Source organism: Limanda limanda, chromosome 5 (assembly GCF_963576545.1).
Source record: "Limanda limanda chromosome 5, fLimLim1.1, whole genome shotgun sequence".
NCBI lineage: Eukaryota > Metazoa > Chordata > Actinopteri > Pleuronectiformes > Pleuronectidae > Limanda > Limanda limanda.
The window spans coordinates 27,783,715-27,810,367 of NC_083640.1; the positions used below are offsets into that span (position 1 = coordinate 27,783,715).

The 26,653-nt window shown below is 39.1% G+C and overlaps 2 protein-coding genes and 5 non-coding genes across 7 annotated transcripts; 2 read left to right on the forward strand and 5 right to left on the reverse strand.

Moving 5' to 3' along the window:
* Positions 1 to 6,124, reverse strand: LOC133002478 (tetraspanin-4-like). Its single transcript, XM_061072307.1, has 8 exons — positions 6,034 to 6,124; positions 5,203 to 5,288; positions 4,294 to 4,485; positions 3,310 to 3,384; positions 2,498 to 2,599; positions 2,283 to 2,387; positions 2,098 to 2,181; positions 1 to 754 (listed from the first exon to the last, which is right to left on the reverse strand). The coding sequence occupies exons 2-8, from the start codon at positions 5,263 to 5,265 to the stop codon at positions 683 to 685; spliced, it is 693 nt and encodes a 230-aa protein (XP_060928290.1). The 5' UTR covers positions 5,266 to 5,288; positions 6,034 to 6,124; the 3' UTR covers positions 1 to 682.
* A 1,817-nt stretch (positions 6,125 to 7,941) lies between these two features.
* On the reverse strand, positions 7,942 to 13,445 carry LOC133002529 (radial spoke head protein 4 homolog A-like). Its single transcript, XM_061072374.1, has 7 exons — positions 13,345 to 13,445; positions 12,332 to 12,554; positions 10,352 to 10,630; positions 9,535 to 9,984; positions 9,314 to 9,455; positions 8,272 to 8,389; positions 7,942 to 8,170 (listed from the first exon to the last, which is right to left on the reverse strand). Exons 1-7 carry the CDS (start codon positions 13,443 to 13,445, stop codon positions 7,942 to 7,944), a joined length of 1,542 nt encoding a protein of 513 aa, XP_060928357.1.
* A 10,099-nt stretch (positions 13,446 to 23,544) lies between these two features.
* On the reverse strand, positions 23,545 to 23,617 carry trnar-ucg (transfer RNA arginine (anticodon UCG)). Its single transcript has one exon. It is a non-coding gene; the product is annotated as a tRNA-Arg (tRNA).
* Positions 23,618 to 23,882: 265 nt separating this feature from the next.
* trnai-aau (transfer RNA isoleucine (anticodon AAU)) lies at positions 23,883 to 23,956 on the forward strand. Its single transcript has one exon. It is a non-coding gene; the product is annotated as a tRNA-Ile (tRNA).
* A 665-nt stretch (positions 23,957 to 24,621) lies between these two features.
* On the reverse strand, positions 24,622 to 24,694 carry trnar-ucg (transfer RNA arginine (anticodon UCG)). Its single transcript has one exon. It is a non-coding gene; the product is annotated as a tRNA-Arg (tRNA).
* A 1,045-nt stretch (positions 24,695 to 25,739) lies between these two features.
* trnar-ucg (transfer RNA arginine (anticodon UCG)) lies at positions 25,740 to 25,812 on the reverse strand. The gene has a single exon. It is a non-coding gene; the product is annotated as a tRNA-Arg (tRNA).
* Positions 25,813 to 26,071: 259 nt separating this feature from the next.
* Positions 26,072 to 26,145, forward strand: trnai-aau (transfer RNA isoleucine (anticodon AAU)). Its single transcript has one exon. It is a non-coding gene; the product is annotated as a tRNA-Ile (tRNA).
* Positions 26,146 to 26,653: the final 508 nt, after the last annotated feature.

A 26,653-nucleotide genomic window follows, 5' to 3' on the forward strand; every position in this document is an offset into this window, starting at 1 on the left:
TGAAATATTTATAGCTTTACTTTCGGGTACATGAGAAAGTTGGTCAAGTAAAAAATGGAAATGCAGTGGTCACCGCTGTGTAAAAAAAATTCAAACATGCTTCTGATCTATAAAAAACCTAACCCTCTACACACAACGGTTTTTAAAGGGCAGACCTGAACAATATATTACTCTGAAATACAAAGGTGCAAGATTTGTTGTTTAATAGGGAATATAGTCTAAACCATGTCTTCAGCAGGTGTAACTGTGAGTAAGTTTCTTTCAGTATTCTATCACAGGACAACCATGTTTGACAGCTACACTGGAGATGCAGCCTCATGTCCTGTTTAATTTTTTTTCAGTTGTATTAAGAATATTTTTTTCTATTAAACCAGATTTTAGCTAGTGAGTGCTGTTTGTGTTGCTGTATAACACTTTTAAAAGAGATTTACGCACAATGAGATTTAAATTGTTACTGATGATTTTTTCAAACTCAGCATAGAGACCTCTGTCCTTTATGTTTAAAAAAAATACAGTTTTTGTCGCCACGGAAAAGAGCCAACATTTGATCAACAGTTATTTACATTTACCCATAGTATATTTGTGAATAATAAAGCAAAAGGTTCAGCTCTCTTTGACCAGCCAAATATTTTTCTGAGGGTGCCTAATTTGGTCCATAGGCCACTGTTTGCCTTCCACTGATCTATAACTTGTAGCCCAGTCCAGATCGACTGATGTGGCAGAAGAGCGTCATGGCGAAACACATCCCCAAAACCTGTCACAAACAAGAAAAGACAAATACGGAACATGACATAAACTTGTTACCTGAAGTTTGGTTCTGCAGTAGAATAAACATGATTATAGCATTATTAAAGCCGTTCTGTATTTATCAACCACCCTTTATTCTAGTGTCCAATTAGGACATGGACCAAACAAAAAAATCTGTGTATACGTCAAATAAATTTGTCCATGATATCTGTCATTTTAAGTTTTAAAATAATGGTGAGACATCATGATTGACAGCTGAGATTGAATTGACTGGTCGAGTATTGGCGAGACTTTGACAACACAAGCTCTGCTGCATGATCACTACTGCACAGACTCTGGAACTAAATGGCGTCACCAGCACAACATTAAAGTGCCATTCTCTGGGATATTTTGGCTTCATTTTTGCACAGTGGGATGTCCATGGTCATACACAGTCCCAAGTGAGATGGGTTTATCAGAGCTATTTTACATAGATCTGCTAATAACACTACTCATTCCTCCACAAGTTCCTTTGTAGAAACTCAAAGCAAAATTCATGTGCTTAGATGTTGAATGGAGAAATTAACGAAAAACTCTTTCCTAATAGTTAGGAAGCTGACACTAACAGACTCAACAAGCACAATGGTAGAAACAATTGTACTTTCTTGATTCTTCTTGTGTTCTGAGTTTGTACCATCATGGTTGAATGCACTTATTGTAAGTTGCTTTGTATAAAAGCGTAATATAATATAATGGAGAGCTGGCTCTGTCCTGGGAGAGGAACTTGAGTATCTGGTGGAGGTGACAGTGAGGAGGATGCTGAGGAAACTATTCAGTATAATGGACAATGCCTCCTCCTCTTGGGACCATGGATTATAATTGGAAACTTTTTTACAATATGCATAATAGTGCAATATTACCACTCATGTGAAATAACCCCATTCACATGCAATTTGTGTAACAAAACTGTTTTGGTCCATCGTCACATTAATTTATTATCATGTGCAATATTCTCGATATCGTGCAATATTTCATGTCATTACATTTCAATATAAAGTGCAATATTTAAACTTCAATATAATTTGCAGTATGCCATATTACTAACTCCTTGATCTTTCCTTTCTACTTACCGCCAATGTGGCAAAGTATTCGTTACACATAGTTTTATTTCATTGACAATACATTTATATATTAACTTTACTTTAATCTTCACTTGTATTTTAGACTTAATTCTTTTTTATTTTTTTTCTGTATTGTATTCAACTTTATATTGTTCTTTGCTGTAATCTTGGAGCAAGCTGGCACAATAATTTAATAATTCTTAATAAAGTCTTATCTTAAATACATCCATTACGTCCACCATCAGCTTACCTCAATAAGGCAGAGGACGATGACAGAAATTCCAGTGGTAAGGAAATTGTCCTCAAAGAAGGTCTGCATTGTTTCCAAACAGCCCTGCAAACAGAGAGCATGCATTTAAGATTAAACCCAGTGTCAAAGGAGATAATATGACCTCTGACCTTTGGGTCTTAATCCTACTTCTTTACTGTGTCTACCTTTTGCTTGTAAGGAGGCTGAGGGATGCTGCATTCTCTCAGGCAGCAAGATACCGGCACCTTGTCACCCCAGTCCGTCACATTTGTGACTCCACAGCATTGAAACTGAAACAAATCATCCACAGAAAAATAATAAACATATTTAACAAAAACAGACTGAGATCTCTATAGTTATAGTTAACTGAGTGGACTTATGTCTGCTCGGGCACACTCACGTAATTCTGAACCAGAGCCCACTCACTCAGTGTTAGATTTCCAGAACTTCCTTTGGCTTCTTCCAAACCTTTGTTGAGATCGTCTGTTATCACTTTAGAGAGCTAACAAGTGAGGTGAGAGCTGCAGGTTATACATTCGTCCAAACGTGATTTTAAATTCCCACTGTGCTAAAATGTAGTTTTTAAACAAGTTAATATGTCCACCTTATACCTTCTATCTGATAAAAGACATATTAGCATGGTTGAGTATTTCCAGCTTGAGGGCAAGGTCACGCGTATGCAAATTTAAAGCAAAAATCTTGGGTGAAAGTTAACAAAGCTGAACTCCGTGTGAAGCTTCACTTCACCACAGAAACTGAATTTTTTATTCGCCCCCTCCTAAGTGAACGGGAGGCAAAGGTTCACCGCTTAAAAATGTGCGTTCGTGTGACCGGGCCCTGACACTGCCGTAAATAAATGGCAGACTTTAAAAAGCAGATTCAAACAGCCAGGGTTTGTGATGTCACCGGCCTAAGAAACCAATCCTGTCAACATGTAGGCGGGTCTCAGTAGCTGGAAAAGGCTCCTCAACTGCAGGTGGTACTATGTGGGTTAGGAGACTAGGAGCAGGGGCGGGCCATATTAGCATATTCATAAATTCCACTTATGAATTGAGGAAGGAATATGTGAAGTTATATTTAAGACATTTTAAAGTCTTGAGGGGATTTTTCTGTGACAAACCTTGTGAATATGTAATTTTGAGGAACAAAGCAGAGTGTTAGGGGGTTTAATAAGAACAACCTACAGTGAAACAACTGACGGATGCACCCTACCTTGTCCTCGTACCAGAGTAGCAGACATGCTGCGGTCAGCTCCACCAGCATCAGAAGGAACAGCAGCAGGAAATACTGTCAACAGAGTATATTTCAAAGTAATTGCATTTTTATTTGTCAATTTGACATTCTCACATAATTTACCCAAGTTTAGTGCAACTTGGGTCTAATTGATGCAGCCCTGCACGACCACATATAGTGCGATCTTGTTTTGGTTGGTTACTTCAATCGTTGCTGGGTTCTTTGGCTGAGCTATAGACCATCATCTTGTTGATTGAGAGTCAATACAAAATATTTGTGAGATTTGGAGACTATATATATATATATATATATATATCCTCAGGTTTGTTTGTAGATGTTTATCATTTGAGTGTTTCAATTGTTTGTATTGGTTTGTTTCAGAGTGTGTGTGTGTGTGTGTGTGTGTGTGTGTGTGTGTGTGTGTGTGTGTGTGTGTGTGTGTGTGTGTGTGTGTGTGTGTGTGTGTGTGTGTGTGTGTGTGTGTGTGTGTGTGTGTGTGTGTGTGGTGTGTGTACAAATAAACTCATAAATGCAAGGACATTGTTTTACCAAACTTGGGATTGAGGACATGGTTAGGTGTCCTAACCATGTGTGGTGCTAATAACACCAAGGGTTCTAGACTAAACTAGAAATATTGGTCAATAGTTTATAAGAAGAAACTTCCAATACACTTCTTTGAAAAGTACATGACACATACATCTAGCATTGCACAAGTTTTAACAGCCGGCACTACAGTGTTGATGTTAAGTGTAAACGGACTATGTACTTAAAGTATGATTATGTGTGATCCAACTACAAAGGAACTCAAACCAAGGTGAGTACTACTACACCACAAACTGTAGCTATGTCAGATAAAATGTGTAGAAACAACAACACTGCTTTAATAACTGAACAGGACAAGTGCTACACACTTGAACTACTCATGGGGTGTATAGTTTGAGTGTCTGTGTGTGTGTTTGTCACCATCAGGAGGAGACAGCGGTTCTCCTTCAGAGCACCCAGGAACCCCAGGAAGGACACGCAGGTGATGACAATGCCGCTGATCACCAGCATGTTGGCAATGTTGAGACTGGCCAGGCTGGGGAGGAGTGCGGCCGGCCCGTCCTCCATCATCAACATGTACACGCCAAAGCCCAGAACCGCCACGCCGCACAACTAACAGCAGAACAATGTGCACCACAGGTTCCTGATTACATCGTCACAGAAACATCCATCTTACAGTGTCTTCATTTAGCAGCACCACTGGAACAACAAGGGCTTCAGTGCCTTGCTCATGGAGTTCTTCTTAATTTTATTACAGCGAGAAATATTGTAGTTTTTACTCCATTACATTTATTTAATAAATTAGAAGAAGAAGAAAATATGAAAAAAAATTGCCATTGCAGTGTATCTAATTTAACTCAAGCAGCTGCAACATTATATGCTTCTTACAAGTGAATGCATTAAAAAATCTAATCATACAATGTATAGACAATAATATAACAATAACAACATCACCTGCGCTTCATAATGCCAATCATTTGTTACTGATAATACTTTTATTAAACTAAAGAATCTACATCCTTCCTCCACCACTGACGTTTGTCAGTAGGCTCTGAACTGTGTGCACCACTGTGACTTGAAGTGGCACAATCTGAACATTTATCTATTCATTTAGCCTCTTCTGCCACTTTGATAACTCGTTTTCACAGGCTCATATAAAGCAGGTTTTATTTGACAAACATGTAGATATTATTCGATTCTGATTTGTATGTTACATGCTGAGCTATACCACAGTGTTTCCCCATAGCACCTGGTCCTCGTAAAAAATCCCCTGGTTGATACAAAAAACTAACAACATGTAACATCTGTGAATGAGATGCAGATACGTACAAAACAAAGGAGGTTGGCGACACACATGGTGTATTTTAAAAACTTGAGACATCGTTGAGCCATAATGTGACACCCTCTGACCAGACCTGTAAAACAAAACATAAACAGACAAAGCCAAAACTACTGACTGACTGATCCGCACTCAAAAGCTGCTGTGTGTGTGTGTGTGTGTGTGTGTGTGTGTGTGTGTGTGTGTGTGTGTGTGTGTGTGTGTGTGTGTGTGTGTGTGTGTGTGTTGACCGAACATCATGTTCACACTGTATGTACAAGTGATGCTGACACATCTCACTTCCTGTGTTTCCGCTCAGTTTATAGGAAGAAAGTACCTTTCATATGCATTCTACATTTATTGACGACAAGTTCGACAACCTAAACAAACTGTTGCTGGGATGTTGCTGATGACATCACTGGGGTGTGGTGTTCTGTGGAATTATTGGAACTTCCTCAAAAATAGAATGAATATGTCTAACTAACTAATCACAAAGGATTAAGATGTTAATTACATCCAAAAACATCAGCTTTTTGTCTTGAGATTATTAAAGAAGAATCACAACCATAAATAATTTTTCTAATACTTGCTATTGATATTTAGGATTCAAAGACAGCTGTGTTGGATTAGTTGTTGTCTTTTCAGCTTCTTCTAGATTCTTTTTTCACAAGTAATCTCATGAGATATAACATCGACTAATTTTATATAAATTAAATTTAAATAAAAGAAGAATCTACTATCTATTAAGCATTGTATTTATAACACTTCTGATGTTCTAAAAGTTGTCATTCAAACATTAAGGGGTGACAAATAAATGAGAAGAAATAAAGTTACAGTCTTACCTGCTTAGAAGAAGAATCTGTATCTGAATAGTCTGTCTGCGTTCTGACAGCTTAGCAAACTTTGCTGCTGCTGCTGTTCACACTTCCCCTTCTCATAGCGCAGCCCCAAATGGGGCTTTCAGCAGCGGTTCTCACTTCCTGTTTGTCAACATGAACACCATGGAAAATGTATGACTCACAACGAGCAGTTGAGGGCGACCCAAAATAACAGCACCATAATCAGAAGGTGCACATCTGTGATGCACTGATTATATTTAGACAAGATGTATGTTCAGAATTAAAGCTTCACTAAAAGAGGCCGACATGGTCAAAAGCTGTGCTGTTTATATAACTTAATATGAGAAGAACTCAAAAGCAAAAATATCCCTGAACCAGAAGAACAATTCACAATGGTGTTTGAAATCTGTTCAGACTCATGGTGCATGTGTAGATGGTTAGTACATTTTATCTGATGATGAACAAATTACTTGTATGGCTTATGATATATATGCAGATACTAAGATGTTTTTTTATTATTATTTGTATCATTGTGTGTTGCAATTGTTTGTCTGTGATTTTTGCTGCAGTGGAAGAAGTTAAAGTGTTGTACCTGAGTGGTGTGTGGGTCTCATCATAAAAAAATAATTTATCAAAATTAGTCACCGGGGTCAGCTGTGGGGAAACGATCAGACACGGCCCAGGTGAAACTGCTCCATGTTGCGTGTGTTTTGTGTGCCGTGGGAAGGATAAAGGCGGCACTCCCTGTGTGCTATGGAGGGTTAAAATGTGATGGTGGAGACAATGAACACTGAGCTGACATCACAGGATATAATAATACCAAGCAGACGTTGGGGTGGTGACTTTGCTGCCTCTTCACCCACAGGGTGCTCGATGTCAGGGCAGGGGAACAGCTGGATGTCGGAACTGTAACAAAGAACCCAGAGCTGTTTCCTACTGGTTCCCACTCGGTGCTTATTTGGGGATCCACATTGCTAAAGACCAAAAATCAAGATACACTGCACTGGCCTTACATCTTGATAGTAATGTTAGTAAATCCATTGATTGGATGCTTTTTTATTTTATTTGGAAAAATAATAATTAATAATATTAATTGGGCTAAACATTTCCTAACAAAATCCTACTTCAATGTGGAATATTAGTCCCCACCACATTTTCTCCCAATTTTGTTGCCTGGACCTTATTTTCAGTTATAATTTGAATGTATATAAACTCCCTTTAAAGCTATCCACTTTCCAGAGGTAGGTTCTTCTCTGATATACAAGCACAACTTCTTGCTACACATCTATCTAATATATATAATAATAGAGACATTCTGTTCAAGAACAAATCCCTTGGGCCCTGAAAGAAAGTGATATTATAATCATATTATACATTTCCTTTTTCTTTAAGGTTTGGAAACTCATTTCAGCTGAATTCAATCAGCAGACTTCTTCTTCTGCCTTTGTTGGAACATAGTGTTTCTTGGTATAATGCCACCACATTTAGATCAGTCGAACATTGTTGAAATCATTTTGTGTCAGCACGTCACCTCATGTATGTTTTAGGCTAGAGCATTCTAGGGACCAGTTTGATCTGTCAGAATGAAGGTGTGCATGAGGATCCAAAATGCAGAATCAAGTAAGATATACAAAAAAGTCTCCTTAAATTAAGGTGAAGGTCATTTAATAAAATAAAAAATTCCCAAAACAGAAAACACCGGAATCTAGAAAAGACTCAAACAAGGCTAAACTGAAAAACAAAGAAACAATAAAAACGTTACACTCCATTTGTCATGACAGGACCCACATGTAAAACACTGTTTCATAAAGCTATGAGTAGTCAAGCCAACTAAAGTGATTTACTGGCCATTGCCTAATAAATAAAACCTAAAAAGTCAAATTTTGATTTTCAAAAATGTGTAACTGTTTCTCAGTCATCCCCTTCATCCTCTCCATCTGTGTCCTCCAACTCCTCCTGGGCAGCTTGCTCCTCTTCCAGAGTTTCTTTCAGTGCCAGTTCCTCCTCCGGTGTTGGGTCCAGTGCCTCTGTGATTTCTGGACCGCTGGGATATTCTGTCTGTGGTTGTGGTGGGACAGGTGGGCTGTACCCTTCCCCGACATACTTCAGGCCCCATCCATTATAGATGTTGTCAAACTTCCTAAATTAAGAGACAGCAGATGGTTGTTTGTAAATTACAATATTGCTTTCAGTATACTGAGAGAAAACAGATTTAGGAAGTATCCTGATCCTTTGACTTACTTTTCACAAGCATATGCAATTGCCCCCGGCCAGAGGTTAGAATGCGGCACAGCGATTGCATACTGAGGGATGCGAGTGGAGGACAATCTTGAACTCCAGGGAGGGGTGCTGAATATTTCTGAGACAAGATAAAGTAGGTGTTTGGATTATTGTGGAAAACAAGCTCTGTGATAAAACACAAGTTTATGATATTTACATTTTTTGCACAGCATGATAATCTTCACAAGTAGCCCCCCAATGAGTAGGGTAGTAAGTTATCAGGTTTTTACTGATGTATTTTATGTTGTAGAATTACAACATGATCATGTCTTGAGCTTGTGTTAACCACAGACCTTTTTTAAGACATCTAAACAAAAATCTTTGACTTTGGAGGGAGGGAAAGGGAAGTGCAAAAATGCGAAAACATAAATACATGTTCTAGTGAGCATAATGTTACTGACAAGAACATTTCCGAGGTTGGTTGAGAAGAACAGTAAATGTTACAGTGTAAGCGTGAATACATCCAGTTCATTTAAAGGTTCAGTGTGTAGAATTTTGTGACATCTAGTGGAAAAGTTTCATGTTGCAGCTGTATATACTGTCCAAGATGTGCATTGATATTTTACAGTTTAAACACCTTTCACATCATGTAACAGTTTCAAATAGCCAAGCTGCTCTACTTGGCTGCATGATAAGAATAGAGCAGAGGTTAGCGGCATGCAGTATATGGTTAAGTTTGTTAGAGGAAGAAAAGGCACTTATTTTGATTGGGCAGTAACACTATACTTTTTCAATGTTAATAGGCTGAAAATGTTGTGACAATTGTATTTTGAAGCTGAAAGCACCATAGCAACCTTATCTTTGATTGTTGTTAAATTCAAAAATTGTCATCATCAGATCAGAATTTATACCCTCCTGACCCCTCTCTCTGGGTCCTACCAGCTGGACAGTCAGAGGACACTTATCACAGAGTGTGGTTCGGGATTTGCAATGTATTTTCAAGTATTTAAAAAACGTACCCCTTCCTAGTTTGGCAGAACAATGATCAAAGACAAAGACTGACCCTCATCTTGAGAAAGGGAAGTGAGCAGAAGGGGCCCATCTTCGTGCTCAGGTTCATCAGCCTCCTCTTCTTTCTCCTCAGCCTCTCCTTCCTCAATTGAGTCCTCTGGTTGTACGGTCATGTTCATCCAAGTACAACGGCCCTGAAACAGTTCACATTCACATGTTAAATAAGCATACACATACAACAGCTGAGAGAACTTGCTTTGATCAGACTAGTACCTGCGGCAGGATGTGCTTAACATGATGCACCCAGTTGGACAGAGACTGAGCCATCTTAGCAGCTGGAATATATTCAAAATCAGGATTCACTTCAAATCTGTCTCGTGTTTCCTCATCTTCCTCATCACTTTCTTCCTCCATAGTCTGGAAGTAGCCCCGGGGGCTGACCTGTGTGGTAGCAGAGATCCGCGCAATCTGTGCTCTCAGGTAGTTGGCTTCATTTCCAGGAAAAGGTGGGTAGCTGTTAATTGGTGAGTCCAGCTTCCCAGTGAAGAATTTAGGGATCTGGCGAGCAACAACAATCTGGATAGGACTGACTGACGGCAGCTTTACCCAAGGAAGACCAGGCTCTTTACAAACATAGTAAACAAACTTGTTAGCGCCTGTTCCCACGGGCTCCTTCGGCAACACTGGTGGGGGTTTATACTTCGACTGAGGAAGAGGATCCATCTGAAAATATAACCATCAAAGACCAGAAAGATTTATATCATTTTTTTATCCTCAAAATAAAGGTTTTTTTTGAAAAACTGTGTAAAGATACAAAACAGAAAACATTCTGTATGAGTACAACTCAAAATTCCTATACTGTGTGTGATACAATTATGAAAGTTAACCCCTATCTTTAAACCTGATTCTTATTGGAAAATGACATTCTAGCAATCAATAGTAATTTAGATAAAAAACCGAAAGGCCACTGACTAAAATATGAACAAATATATAATTAATGTCCTTGTCCTCTCTGCACCTGAGGCAGATACTCTCTGAGAATTAATGAGGATTTTCTGGGACATTGATTGGCTACGTTCCAATTTCTTACCTCATTCTCGTCATGCTCCTCGGTCTCTGCCTCTCTCTCCTTTTCCTCAGAGATCTGCTCTTCCTCTTCCTCCCCCTCTCTGCTCTCAGTTTCAGCAACAATATAGTTGCTCTCTAATCCCAGAATCTTCCCCCACAGCCTGCACCGCAGGAGCTCCTGCGACTCAACAAGCTGCTTGAGCGCGAGAAAAATCATCTGCACCTCCTCTCTGTCCAGACCAGCTCCAGCCTGCTCCAGGTAGAAGCCGATCTCACTCAAATTAGAAAGAGGGTAACCCTCCTGGTGAAGACAAATAACCACTGTCACAATATGAATATTTAGCTTCATATACACTACCATTCAAAAGTTTGGGGTCACTTAGAAATTTCCTTATTTTTCAAAGAAAAGCACTGTTTTTTTCAATGAAGATAACATTAAATAAATCAGAAATACACTCTATACATTGTTAATGGGGTAAATTACTATTCTAGGTGGAAACGTCTGGTTCTGGATAGAGGCCCATTTCCAGCAACTATCACTGAAGTGTTCTAATGTTACATTGTGTTTGCTTTTCGCCTTAGAAGACTAATGGATGATTAGAAAACCCTTGACAACCCTTGTGCAATTATGTTAGCACAGCTGAAAACTGTTTAGCTGGTGAGAGAAGCTATAAAACTGGCCTTCCTTTGAGCTAGTTGAGTGGAGCATCACATTTGTGGGTTCAGTTATACTCTCAAAATGGCCAGAAAAAGAGAACGTTCATGTGAAACTCGCCAGTCTATTCTTGTTCTTAGAAATGAAGGCTATTCCATGCAAGAAATTGCATAGAAACTGAAAATTTCCTACAACGGTGTGTACTACTCCCTTCAGAGAACAGCACAAACGGGCTCTAACCAGAGTAGAAAGAGAAGTGTAGGTTACTCCGGGATGCTAGCCTTCTAGCCAGAGTGGCAAAGAAAAAGCCATATCTGAGACTGGCCAATAAAAAGAAAAGATTGATATGGGCAAAAGAACACAGACATTGGACAGAGGAAAATTGGAAAAAAAGTGTTATGGACAGACGAATCAAAGTTTGAGGTGTTTGGATCACACAGAAGAACATTTGTGAGACGCAGAACAGGTGAAAAGATGCTGGAAGAATGCCTGACGCCATCTGTCAAGCATGGTGGAGGTAATGTGATGGTCTGGGTCTGCTTTGGTGCTGGTAAAGTGGGAGATTTGTACAAGGTAAAGGGGATTTTAAATAAGGAAGGCTATCACTCCATCTTGCAACACCATGCCATACCCTGTGGGCAGCGCTTGTTTGGAGCCAATTTCCTCCTACAACAGGACAATGACCCAAAGCACACCTCCAAATTATGCAAGAACTATTCAGGGAAGAACCAGGCAGCTGGTATGCTGTCTGTAATGGAGTGGCCAGCGCAGTCACCAGATCTCAACTCCATTGAGCTGTGGTGGGAGCAGCTTGACCGTATGGTACGCAAGAAATGCCCATCAAGCCAATCCAACTTGTAGGATGTGCTTCAGGAAGAGTGGGGTGAAATTTCTACAGATTACCTCAACAAATAAACAGCTAGAATGCCAAAGGTTTGCAATGCTGTAATTGCTGCAAATGGAGCATTCTTTGACGAAAGCAAAGTTTGAAGAACAAAATTAATATTTCAAATACAAATAATAATTTATAACCTTGTCAATGTCTTGACTATATTTTCTATTCATTTTGCAACTCATTTGATAAATAAAAGTGTGAGTTTTCATGGAAAACACAAAACTGTCTGGGTGACCCCAAACTTTTGAACGGTAGTGTAGATAGTTACATTAATAAAATATTCTTCTCATACATTTTCAGGTGAAAATGAAAGTTTCTGCCACCTGCCACCAATGAAAGTATGTAACATGGTGTCATTGGATGTCTAAAAAACAGTTACAAATTAAATTAAATTCCATTTCACTATCATACTGCTAAGACAAATGGACAATTTAGTTGTATGTAGCAAATACCAGCTCATCCTCCTGCTCACTGTCCTCTGGCTGACGAAAAAGATGAAGTTGCTGTTCAGCCAGCAGCTCAGCAGCTGTAGTGTGTGGAAGGTCTCGCAGGGTGCTTTGCTTGTCTTCAAACAAACCCCGCTTCAAGTCACGACTAATATCCTCGATCACGTCCACCGGATTCTGTGGCTGCTCATCCATCACCTTTATTAGTAACCGAGTCATGTGGTCATAGCTGGAACATAAAAGAGTGACACCAGTTCCTGAGCATTGGATGATCCATTGGTCATTAAAAAGAATAAGCCCACAGAAATTATATTCTCACATATAATTGACCTTTTCCTCAGAGAGTGTTTTTCTGTATGTTTACTGTATTTACATTACTCTCTCTCTGTTAGTGTTTGTTGTAAAACTGAGTAAACAAACATATTCGTATTCATAGCTGTAGCTCAGCTAGTGCACAGGTTTTCGCTCATTTAAATTTCAAGTTCAGTGAGAGTGTTGCTTCATACTGACGTCACTGTGCAAAATCAGTGGATCTGATTTACTGCTGACAACCACCACTTTGTGTGCAGCAGGTTTCCTGGTTTATCAGGACACCTCTACTGAGAAACACCTTTAACACTGCAGTACAACTATGTAACTTGATTAATTGACAAGAAAATCAATAGAAAATAATCTTTTTTTTAAACAGACTAAATGTTTACATTGTTTAATAGGGTATTTGCTGTTGTTGCTCAGATGTGAGGCCCTCTGTTGTCAATGCTGAACACAGTTATCCAGATAACTGTAGAGGAGGGAGTAACCCTGCCTCTTTGAAATGGCTGTTAAATGAAGCCAACTCTTAACTACATCAGAATTTGTATTAAATAGTTGGCAGTTGCTCAGGTATGTAAATATATGTTTTTGAGAGCCACAACAACTCTAACAGTGTTTTGATCTTGCTAATGGGCTAGTACAGTTGTTTACATGAAGTTCAAAGATTCTAGCAAACATGAGCTAACACCCGTACAAGGGGTACTTACAGGTTCAGGCCGCTCTTCGTGCTCTGTTTCAACATCATAGTCTTTAACATGGCAGCTTCCTGCAGCGTGTGCTCATGGCTGCTGTTCTGCTTTCTCTCCATCCTTCACTCACTGTGTTTCTTTCACTTGTTTCTGGAACTATTTCTTGGGTCGGCCACGAACACTGGAAAACAGCAAGACAGCATAGAGTCAAACCTCCCTGGTCACACTTCACTAATATGGGGATGATTTTGACGTAATGGAATGATCACAAGTAAGACCATAGAAGTTCATTGCAGTATGGTGATTGTCTTAGATTTTTGTATATTTATTGGCTATATCTATTATCCATGTTTAAGCAATTTTTGGATATCTTTGCCTTGACCCCTATGACTCTGCTTTATTTTTTTTACCAGTTCTGGGTGTTTAAAATCCACTTTTTTTTAAATACCTTATTCTTCTTGCCAAAAAGTAATTCCAGCTCCTTGTTTCTGAATAAAACAAATTTTCTGCTTGAGAGTTATATTTGAAAGATTTGGATGATATTCTGTTTGGATCCTTCTTCTTGGCTGTTCAGTTTGTTTTATTAGCAGGCTCACCGAGTATTTTAAACCTTCTGAAATCCCTTTTTTCTTTTTTCCTGTAATCTGTTTCTTTAGATTTTAATAATTGCCTTTAATGTCTTTGATGTCTTTCCATAACCCTAAATTGCATGGGCCCAGTAATATGATGATAGTAAGAGTGATAATAATGACATGATGACTTTGAATTTAATAAATTAATTAAATACATTTATGAATGATGTTTGTTTGTGATGCCAATACATAAGTTATGAATTCATTAATATGGTGTCTGTCTTTAGGGACATCATGTAACATGTAAAATATGGACAACATTTTATTCATTTTTATTTAAAAATTAAAAAATGTCCACAGTGCTGGGTTTCAGGTAGTGATGTGTCCTTCCGGGTCGAAGCTTCGAAGCGTGTGTTAAATAATCCAGGAGGATTTTTGTGAAGTGCGTATCGAGGCTTGTATTGATGACGTATGTGGTGACGTTCAAAGGCTCGCCAGCCGGCCGTACCACGTGACTGAGTAAGGACATGTTGCGGGTTATGCGTGCGATTCTAAATATAAGGGGCAGCGAAAAACATGGACCCCCCTCACATTTTGTGGACTTGGGACTTTATTGCGTGACTGTTTGCAAAAAAAAAATTCTCCCTATTTTACGTGTTGTCCCTGGTAACATAAGCACAGTCACATCACAACCCTCTGCCCAATCTGTTTCCACTTTCCCTTTTGACCCCCTCCCATTGAATCATAAAGACAGACACCATATTAATAAGATCATAATTCATATAATTGGCATCACAAACGTCATTCATTCATTTATTCAATTCAAAGCTTCACACACCAAAGCCATGATGACTTTATAATCACTCTGCCTGCTTTACACTTATTGTCCACTTGATGGCGCAGTAGAGCAAATGAAGCACCATGAAGCTTCGGCACATGAGGGAACCAATTGGATGGAAAGCTTCAATGCTTCAAGAAGCGTCATGTCGCCATCACTAGTTTCAGGCGGTTTATTTTTTCTTCCAACACGCACAAAAATCTTCCTGGATTACTAGACACACGCTTTGAAGCCTCGACCCTGAAGGACACATCACTTATAAATTTAATTTAGTCTATGTCATATAAGAAGAAGAAGAAACTATATCTGCTGATGAAAACAGTGAGATAAAAGATCAGTTAGAAAATATAAGGAAAACCTGGGAACTGTAGCGATGTCAGCCTCTGAAAAGGACATGTGTCAACCCTGGAAACCCATGATGACTCCAACAGTGAAAGAAAGATGTACAGCCATTGCTGAGATAAAATCACCAGAACCCCTTGCACACAACCACTTCCAGTGACTATGCTCGTCGCCCGCCAGAGAATGGCGAGAATTGGTTGTATCGAGATACCTCCATCAACATAGCCTGGGACTGGAGTCGAGTGTACTGCAGAGATGTCAGCCTCTCAAGAGCAGCAGGTGGAAAACGCAGGAACATGTGCCAACTGTGGAAACCTAGTGTTGTCCTGCATGATGACTCCAACAATGAAAGAGCTTCGACCATCTCTGAGAACAAAGCACTACAACAGGAGCTTGGCAGGAATAGGCCATATCATGACAACTCCTTCAACACAGCCCTTCTTTCTTGAATACAGTAGGTAATACAGTAGTAAACCGAACAAGGAAGAAGAAGAAGTAGAAGACGAAGAAAAAGAAGAAGAAGAACAGCTCAACCAATAGTGCCTCAATTGTGATCATTTGGTTCACAAATACATATCTTTGGTATCACTGTGTAAATAAACTTAAATTGAACACAATTTTATTTTTAAAGCGCTCAATAAATACATTATCTTAAAGCACTTTACAAATTATAAAAACCCCAATAGTTCCGACAATGAGTGAGCACTTTGTCGACAGTGGAGAGAAAAAAACTTCTTTCATGCTGGAATGAGCATCAAGTGGTTTGCTGCAGCCCGGAGAATCTAGTTTCCTCCAGTTTCATCCTAGGAAATGGACCCACAAATTTTTTTAAAAACTCGCCAAAAAGCACTAAAACGTCAAAATAAAAAGATTTCCCAGTTATTGGTGCTGCCTTCAGATTTTGACATTTAATGACAATGATGACAATTATACAATTCTTGTAGTCATAGCAACCTCTTAAATATTTTTTTTATACCACAGCTTGGTTGAAATTACTTTTCTGACGTGTTACTTAAAACTTGGAAAAACCGTCAAAACACATTTCTAATTGCCCCCCCACAATCTGAGCAGTCTAGATTCAGACCTGTAGTCTACATTGCATAGGCTGTGAAGTTTCTCCCCTGTGATATACCAGAAGTACAGTAACTTCCAGGTGTGGGGGGGACCCCTCCCACCAATGTAACCTTAATGACTCCAGCAGACTCTGAGACAGCGGATTAATATACACAGTGTTGAATCTGGACCCTTGGCTCTTCCCCTCGCTGGCCCAGCTGATTGCCATTTTGACCCCCAACATAATGTTTTGTCTGTTTTTATGCCTGTTCAAATTTGGTACAAATAATCACTTTAGCTCTAAGCTAAACTGATTTGATTTTGGTGGCCAAAGGTCAAGGTCACAGTGACCTCACAAAGCACATGTTTTGCCTTGTTAAGGTGATATCTCTGGAATGCCATTAACCTGTTAAGAGGTGGGGTGAAATTCGCATAAAACCCCTGTCTGAGGAATACCCAAAGTAAATTGAAAGCTGTTCTTGACGCCATTAAGCAATCCGTTCACATTTGGCACAAAACATTCACTTAGACTCAAGGATTAAATCATTTGATTTTGGTGGTCAAAGATCAAGGTCCCTGTGACCTCACAAAGTATGTTTATGTTTTCCTTGAACGTGATATCTTAAAGGTTCAGTGTGTAAGATTTAGGTTAAAGGGATCTATTGGCAGAAATTTGACATAAAATAATCCTAGTGATGTTTTCACCAGTGTGTTTAATCTAAATTTAACAAATTGTTATTTTCTCAGCCCGAGAATAGGCCCTTGAAGTTTAAATACATTATATGTACATCGGGAAAGGGTCCTCTCTATGGAGGCTGACATGTTTTTTGTCGTCCAAACTGGACAAACTAATCACCTTTTGATTTTTTTTAGGATCCACAGGATCTCCTTCATGAGTGAGGGGTATTCAGCTGCAACATGCAACTTCACCACTAGATTTCACTGAACTATACACACTGAACCTTTAAACTCTGGCTGTGATAATCTGTTCAGCCTGTTTCTATTTGTATTCACTTCCTGTTTTATTTGTTTGTCACGGTTCTTGTGTATGGTGTCTACTTTTACTTCCTGTAGGTTTCCCCACACACCTGTACCTTGATTGTAATTAAGCTTGCCCTATTTATACCCTGTGTTTCCACTTACCCTCTGTCAGATTGTCATCATCTCCTTTGTGTGCACTTGATTTCAAGCCTTAATTTCCTTGTGTTTGCTTGCCTGATTTTTTACTGCCTGGATTATGGATTTTGTGCTTTTTCCCTAAATTGACTTGTTTGCTTTGTCTGGTTGCCTTCCTGTGTATGACCTTTGCATTGTTGGATTGAAGTAAAGTTTTATTTTGAACTTTTTGTTTTGTCTCCATGCTTCCTTATGCATCTGAATCCCAGCTTAGTACAGAAGTGTCTCACTTGCAGCAATTCATTCAGTAGTAAACAACAGTGTACTGACAAAGTTAATAGCTCAGATCTAAAAAAAAACATAATAGGATGGGTCAGGTTTGATGCTTGTTAACATACAAGGTTTCTCTTTCAACTTCTATGAATTCAAAATTTATGATTCTTAATTGGCATTGCACAGATGCAGTAGTAGTATACAATACACAGGCAACAATACAAACTGAATTGTGATCAATGAAATGAAGATGAACAGTAAACTATTACTCAAAATGTTTGTAGTAAATATTCATCTCAGTGTACACACTTACTCTAATGTTGACCTACAGCACTTTAGGCTGTTGTATGCTTTTCATTTACTTCTGATGCTTGTGCTTCCAGGCCTTTTCAGTGAGGAAACCTACAGATAGTATTATGTGTAGCACCAGCATGTCACTGGATTGTTTTTCTGCTGTCAAACAGATCATTCTAATGTGACTAATGGGATTAAAGCATGTTGTAAACTTCAAGAGGCTGGGCTGGACTGTATTTGTCACTTGGATGAGACACTGGAACCAGGTGAGACCCACCTCTGAACCAAAGTCTTCTCTGAATACAGCAGTAATCCCAAATGAGACTGAAAGAGAAAGCTGAATATAGACAAAGTAAAACTGTCTCACTATTGTCATTTACATTTGTTGGTTACAGTGCTTCTGTAATGTTAACACCCGACATGGAAACCTCTATTAAAAATTGATTTCAATTTTATTTGTATAGGGCCAAATCATAACATACATCGTCTGAAGGCATTTTACATAGTAAGGTCAAGACCAATCAGCAGGTACAGTGAGAGGCACAATGATCTTTAGATTTTCCCACATCACCACTTCTCAAAATAAGTCTGTATGGACATGAATGTGTTTGGATGTATTTCATTCCTGAGCAGGCCCAAGAATTGCCACTGAAAGCATTTTTCACATTTTGAATAGTTAGTAACATTTAGCTACTTTAAATGCCTCATGTATGTAATGTTTGTGGTGGCAATTTCTGTGAATCAAGCACAAAGTCAAACACTTGTCTTTCAGTAAGTTTAATTCAACATCTGCAGATGGACTCACAGTACACATCACCTGAATTACATTTACTAGTGAGCAAAGAACAGACTTGAGTTGTGTTTTTATAACCCAGTTCCCCCTCCCATTGGGTATTTATTACCTCCTGGTAGCTTATCAAGTGGATTATCCTGTAAATGGTGTGGGCTTTGTAGATAATTGGCAAACTTTTTGGAGTAAACCTGGTCTTGTTAGGAGAGATGGCGTTCACCCCACTTGGGATGGAGCAGCTCTCTTATCTAGGAATATTACCCAGTCTATTACATGACAACCCAGAGTTGGGACCAGGAATCAGAGCTGCAGGGCTAAACACTTCTCTGCGCTCCCTCTGGATCAGTCACCCAACCGCATAGAGACTGTCTCTGTCTACCGTCCGATTCAATTATTTAAATTAAACAATAACAGAGCGAGAACTCACAATAATCTTATACAAATTAACACAACCTCTGGAACAACACAGGACACTAAAGGCTCTTATATACTACTACGTGTCCGTTTCTCGGAGAGGTCTCAGCGGGGGGCAAAGAGTCTTTTTGATTTTTACTTCTCCGACACAGTCCGTCGGAAAAAATTCATCGCCAAACCCATAGGTGGCGCAACGGAAGACGAGCTCAGAGAAGCCTACCCCATTTGGGAAGAAGAAGTCCACGTGTCTCTGTTTACATGTTAGCCTGCCTCCCACACACTGAACCATGGCAACTAACAGAACTAAATAAAGTGACACCCAGCGTGTCAAGATGCTGATGTAATGTAATTTCTTAGCGCAGCGGTTCCCCGGTCTTGTTTCCGAACTGTGTTGCTGATTCCACAGCTTGAATCTGCTTGAGGCTACATGTAGCTAGAAGCTACCCGGAGCTAGCTCCCCCCCAGCTTCCACACACAGTCAGCAGGGACTCCCGGCACTAACAACTACTATCCAGTGTTTGCTTCTAACCTGACGGTATTATAGAAACAGTGTCATGATAGAAGTGGAATTAAAGTCGTGACGGCGGGTTCTTGCACTGTTACCACCGCAGTTAGCATGGTGGCTAGCCTACCCTGCTAGCGCCGTTTTGAAAGCTCGTTATAACCGTATGTGACCGTGCACACATGCCCTCAGTGCTCTAACGAGCCACCGTCAGCCGGACAACTCCGCTGGCTTAACACACACGTCACATTAATCGTAGAATCATAGTTGTGTTCGTGTTTGTTGCTACAAGTAAACAGGAAGTTTGAGGTCCGGAAATACGGAAATGACGTCATACGGAAATGATGTCGTTCGCGGACCAATCACAGCCAAGAGTGGTCCGTCGGGTCTCCAACATGAAGACGGATAGTTAGAAAAATCAGACGTGTACGAAAAGCTGTCCGAAGCACTCGGAGAGGGCGTTTCACGATGGATAGGGCGGTCTTATCTGTCCGTAATAGAAAAAACGGAGAGGCATAAATTGGCCTTAAGACTTTCAAATGTGGTCTTTTAAACATCAGATCACTGTCCTCAAAGGCTATTTTAGTTAATGAACTAGTCTCAGACTACAATATAGATTTATTGTCCCTTACTGAGACGTGGCTGCATCCTGATGAATATGTCAGTCTAAATGAATCTACTCCCCCCAGTCATATAAATTCACACGTTCCCAGGGAACTCGGGCGAGGAGGTGGAGTTGCTGCTATTTTAAACTCCAGTCTATCAATTAATCCTACACCTAAACTCAGCTACAACTCATTTGAATGTCTTGTTCTTAATCTTCCACGTCAATCCAGGAAACACCAACAGCCAATCATATTTGCTGTAGTTTATCGTGCTCCTGGGGCTTATACTGAATTTCTAACAGAATTCCCTGAGTTTTTATCAAACCTAGTCCTAAAGACCGATAAAATTATTATTGTTGGTGACTTTAATATTCATGTTGACAATAATAAAGATAGCCTGAGCGTAGCATTTATTTCAATACTAGACTTAATTGGTTTTAGTCAGTGTGTACATCAACCTACTCATTGTTGTAACCACACACTTGACCTTGTATTATCATACGGTGTCAAAATTGAACATTTAACAGTACTTCCGCGCAATCCAGTACTATCAGACCATAATTTAATAACATTCGATTTTTCATTATCTGAATATATGCCCCTAATAAAAAACTCATTTTCTAGATGTCTACCTGATAGTGCTATAGCTAAATTCAAGGAAATAATTCCGATTACATTTAAACCCGTATTATCCGTCGACAAACAACAAATTCTTTAAAAACCCGAGCTCTATTGAGATTGACCACCTCGTAGATAGCTCTGCAGACTCATTACGATTAACATTAGACTCAATAGCGCCTCTAAAAAAGAAATGTGTAAAACAGTCAATTAGCTCCGTGGTATAATTCCAAGACACATGAGTTGAAACAAATATCAAGAAAATTAGAAAGGAAGTGGCGCTCCAGCAACAGTGTTGAAAATCTCCTAGACTGGAAGAGTAGTGTTAAAGAATATAAAAAGGCTCTCCACAAAGCAAGAGCTGCCTATTATTCAAAACTAATAGAAGAGAATAAAAACAACCCAAGGTTCCTCTTCAGCACTGTAGCTAGGCTGAGAGAGAGTCACACCTCCACCGAACCCAGTATTCCTCGATCCCTAAATAGCAATATCTTTATGACCTTTTTTAATGATAAAATTCTAACTATTAGAAATAAAATCAACGATCTCCTGCCCTCAATTGGCACTAATACCCTCCCAACAACAGAGATCTCAGAAACGGCTGAGAATCCTTCCCATTACTTAGACAGCTTCTCTCTGATCACCCGTGATCAGTTTACCAAAATAATCTCAGGTTCTAAACCAACAACCTGTATCTTAGATCCGATTCCAACTAAATTACTTAAAGAAATTTTGCCCCTAATAGATAGTTCGCTTTTTAACACAATCTGTCATTATCATCAGGTTATGTACCACAGTCTTTTAAAATAGCTGTAATCAAACCCCTACTCAAAAAACCCACCCTAGACCCAGAGGTTTTAGCAAATTACAGGCCAATATCTAATCTCCCCTTCCTGTCTAAAATCTTAGAAAAAGTTGTAGCCAATCAGCTGTGTGAGTTTCTCAAGGAAAATTAATATATGAAGACTTTCAGTCTGGGTTTAGAACCAATCACAGCACAGAGACAGCCCTGGCAAAAGTCACTAATGACCTTCTAATAGCTTCAGATCAGGGACTTGTGTCTGTCCTTGTTCTGTTAGATCTCAGTGCAGCATTCGACACAATTGACCATCAAATTTTATTACAGAGACTAAAACAGTTAATTAACATTAAAGGAACGGCCCTAAACTGGTTTAAATCTTATTTTTCTGATCGCTCCCAATTCGTACAAATTAATGATGAGTCATCTGTGCGCACCAAAGTTAACCATGGTGTTCCACAGGGGTCTGTGCTCGGCCCAATTTTATTCTCATTATATATGCTTCCACTAGGAAACATTATCAGGACACACTCGGTAAATTTTCACTGTTATGCGGATGACACCCAGTTATATTTGTCAATAAAACCTGATCAAAGTAATCAATTAACTAAACTTCGAGCATGTCTCAAGGACATAAAAACCTGGATGACCCGCAATTTTCTCTTATTAAACTCAGATAAAACTGAGGTTATAATACTCGGCCCTAAACACCTTAGAGAAACTTTATCTAGTGATATAGCTGCGCTAAATGACATTGCCCTTGCTTCCAATAAAACAGTCAGGAACTTGGGAGTGATCTTCGATCCGGATTTGTCCTTTAATAGTCACTTAAAACAAATTTCTAGGACCGCCTTTTTCCACTTGCGTAATATCTCAAAAATCAGACATGTCCTTTCGCAAAAAGGTGCAGAAAAACTAGTCCACGCCTTTGTTACATCGAGACTGGACTACTGTAATTCACTATTATCAGGCTCCAGCAGTAAGTCGTTAAAGACTCTGCAGCTGGTCCAAAATGCCGCAGCACGTGTCCTGACGAGAACTAAGAAAAGAGAGCACATGTCCCCAGTATTAGCATCGCTACACTGGCTTCCTGTTAAATCAAGAATAGAATTTAAAATTCTCCTCCTCACCTTCAAGGCCCTTAATGATATGGCACCTTTTTACCTTAAAGAGATGTTAATACCATATCAACCTACTAGAGCACTCCGATCCCAGAATTCAGGTTTACTTGTCGTCCCTAAAGTCTCTAAAAGTAGAGTAGGAGCCAGAGCTTTTAGCCATCAAGCCCCACTGCTGTGGAATAATCTCTCACTTTCAGTTAGGGAAGCAGACACGCTCTTTTCGTTTAAAAGTAGACTCAAAACCTTCCTTTTTGATAAAGCTTATAGTTAGAGCTAATTAGTGCGGCAGAAAGTAACTCGCCCTATGTTCCAAAATTGATTAAAAAGGCAAAAACCCCTGATGATGCTAAGACGCACAGGGAATTTGAAATGCAACTTTATACAGTAAGATGTGTGTTGGTCTTAGTCAATTGTTGGTGAGCTTTTTTTCATTGTGTGTACACCAAATCCAGCATTTCATTTTTTACTTAAGGCACTACACTGTAGATATTTGTTACTGCCCTTCTACTGTTGTTCACCCTGTGCAAAATGAACACTGGACAAATGAATGGAGTCTATTTTCACTTAGTTTGTGGCCGGTTAGCTCAGATGGTCAGTAACGAATGCAATGGCATTCCACCAAAAAAAACATGTGTGTTTGTTCTTTTGCTATTATTGACAGTATCCTCCCCAAGTTGTGAACAATAATATGCTATTTTAAAGCACAAAGGGTCTTGAACCCCTGAGATTTGAAATAGAAAAGCAACTTTATACAGTAAGATGTGTTTTGGTCTTAGTCAATTGTTGGTGAGCTTTTTTTCATTGTGTGTACAGCACATCCAGCATTATTTTTTTTTCTTAAGGCACTACAATGTAGATATTTTTGTACATTGAGGAACATTCAACCACGAAGGGACTCGAACCCTCAACCTTCTGATTCGAAGTCAAACGCCTTGTCCATTAGGCCACGTGGTCTTAGTGCTCTGTTGTCAGGTTTAACGTAGAGCGATCCAATCATTGATTAAAGCTTCTCTGAATTTAAATACATGACCGAAAGATTGATCCATGAAATATCTTACTTTATATAAGTTTTTTGTAACCATGTGTATGTGTATGTGTACAAAATATCTCAATAAGGCATAGTGAGTCGTTTACTAAATCATACTGCACTTCTACTGTGGTTTTCCCTGTGCAAAATGAACAGTGGAATAATAAATGGAGTATTTCCTCACTATAATGTGGCCGGTTAGCTCAGATGGTCAGAGCGTGGTGCTAATAACGCCAAGGACATGGGTTCAAGCCCCATACTGGCCAGTTGTTTGTAACGAATGCAATACCATTTCATCAAAAAAACAACCTTGTGTTTGATCTCTCACTGTTATTGCCAGATTCCTCTCCAAGTAGTGAACAATAACATGCTATTTTACAGCACAAAGGGTCTTGAACCCCTGAGATTTGAAATAGAAAAGCAACTTTATACAGTAAGATGTGTTTTGGTCTTAGTCAATTGTTGGTGAGCTTTTTTTCATTGTGTGTACACCACATCCAGCATTTAATTTTTTACTTAAGGCACTACACTGTAGATATTTGTTACTGCCCTTCTACTGTTGTTCACCCTGTGCAAAATGAACACTGGACAAATGAATGGAGTCTATTTTCACTTAGTTTGTGGCCGGTTAGCTCAGATGGTCAGTAACGAATGCAATGGCATTCCACCAAAAAAAACATGTGTGTTAGTTCTTTTGCTATTATTGCCAGTATCCTCCCCAAGTTGTGAACAATAATATGCTATTTTAAAGCACAAAGGGTCTTGAACCCCTGAGATTTGAAATAGAAAAGCAACTTTATACAGTAAGATGTGTTTTGGTCTTAGTCAATTGTTGGTGAGCTTTTTTTTCATTGTGTGTACACCACATCCAGCATTTATTTTTTTACTTAAGGCACTACAATGTAGATATTTTTGTAAATTGAGGAACATTCAACCACGAAGGGACTCGAACCCTCAATCTTCTGATTCGAAGTCAGACGCCTTGTCCATTAGGCCACGTGGTCTTAGTGCTCTGTTGTCAGGTTTAACGTAGAGCGATCCAATCATTGATTAAAGCTTCGCTGAATTTAAATACATGACCGAAAGATTGATCCATGAAATATCTTACTTTATATACGTTTTTTGTAACCATGTGTATGTGTACAAAATATCTCAATAAGGCATAGTGAGTCGTTTACTAAATCATATTGCACTTCTACTGTGGTTTTCCCTGTGCAAAATGAACTGTGGAATAATAAATGGAGTCTATCCTCACTATATTGTGGCCGGTTAGCTCAGATGGTCAGAGCGTGGTGCTAATAACGCCAAGGTCATATGCATACTGGCCAGTTGTTTGTAACGTCTGCAATGCCATTTCACCAAAAAAAACATGTGTTTGTTCTTTCACTATTATTGCCAGTATCCTCCCCAAGTTGTGAACAATAATATGCTATTTTAAAGCACAAAGGGTCTTGAACCCCTGAGATTTGAAATAGAAAAGCAACTTTATACAGTAAGATGTGTTTTGGTCTTAGTCAATTGTTGGTAAGCTTTTTTTCATTGTGTGTACACCACATCCAGCATTTAATTTTTTACTTAAGGCACTACACTGTAGATATGTGTTACTGCCCTTTTACTGTTGTTCACCCTGTGCAAAATGAACACTGGACAAATGAATGGAGTCTATTTTCACTTATTTTGTGGCCGGTTAGCTCAGATGGTCAGAGCATGGTGCTAATAACGCCAAGGTCATGGGTTCAATCCGCATACTGGCCAGTTGTTTGTAACGTCTGCAATGCCATTTCACCAAAAAAAACATGTGTGTTTGTTCTTTCACTATTATTGCCAGTATCCTCCCCAAGTTGTGAACAATAATATGCTATTTTAAAGCACAAAGGGTCTTGAACCCCTGAGATTTGAAATAGAAAAGCAACTTTATACAGTAAGATGTGTTTTGGTCTTAGTCAATTGTTGGTGAGCTTTTTTTTCATTGTGTGTACACCACATCCAGCATTTATTTTTTTACTTAAGGCACTACAATGTAGATATTTTTGTAAATTGAGGAACATTCAACCACGAAGGGACTCGAACCCTCAATCTTCTGATTCGAAGTCAGACGCCTTGTCCATTAGGCCACGTGGTCTTAGTGCTCTGTTGTCAGGTTTAACGTAGAGCGATCCAATCATTGATTAAAGCTTCTCTGAATTTAAATACATGACCGAAAGATTGATCCATGAAATATCTTACTTTATATACGTTTTTTGTAACCATGTGTATGTGTACAAAATATCTCAATAAGGCATAGTGAGTCGTTTACTAAATCATACTGCACTTCTACTGTGGTTTTCCCTGTGCAAAAGGAACAGTGGAATAATAAATGGAGTCTATCCTCACTATATTGTGGCCGGTTAGCTCAGATGGTCAGAGCGTGGTGCTAATAACGCCAAGGTCATGGGTTCAATCCCCATACTGGCCAGTTGTTTGTAACGAATGCAATACCATTTCATCAAAAAAACAGCCTTGTGTTTGATCCTTACTGTTATTGCCAGATTCCTCTCCAAGTAGTGAACAATAACATGCTATTTTAAAGCACAAAGGGTCTTGAACCCCTGAGATTTGAAATAGAAAAGCAACTTTATACAGTAAGATGTGTTTTGGTCTTAGTCAATTGTTGGTAAGCTTTTTTTCATTGTGTGTACACCACATCCAGCATTTAATTTTTTACTTAAGGCACTACACTGTAGATATGTGTTACTGCCCTTTTACTGTTGTTCACCCTGTGCAAAATGAACACTGGACAAATGAATGGAGTCTATTTTCACTTATTTTGTGGCCGGTTAGCTCAGATGGTCAGAGCATGGTGCTAATAACGCCAAGGTCATGGGTTCAATCCCCATACTGGCCAGTTGTTTGTAACGTCTACAATGCCATTTCACCAAAAAAAACATGTGTGTTTGTTCTTTCACTATTATTGCCAGTATCCT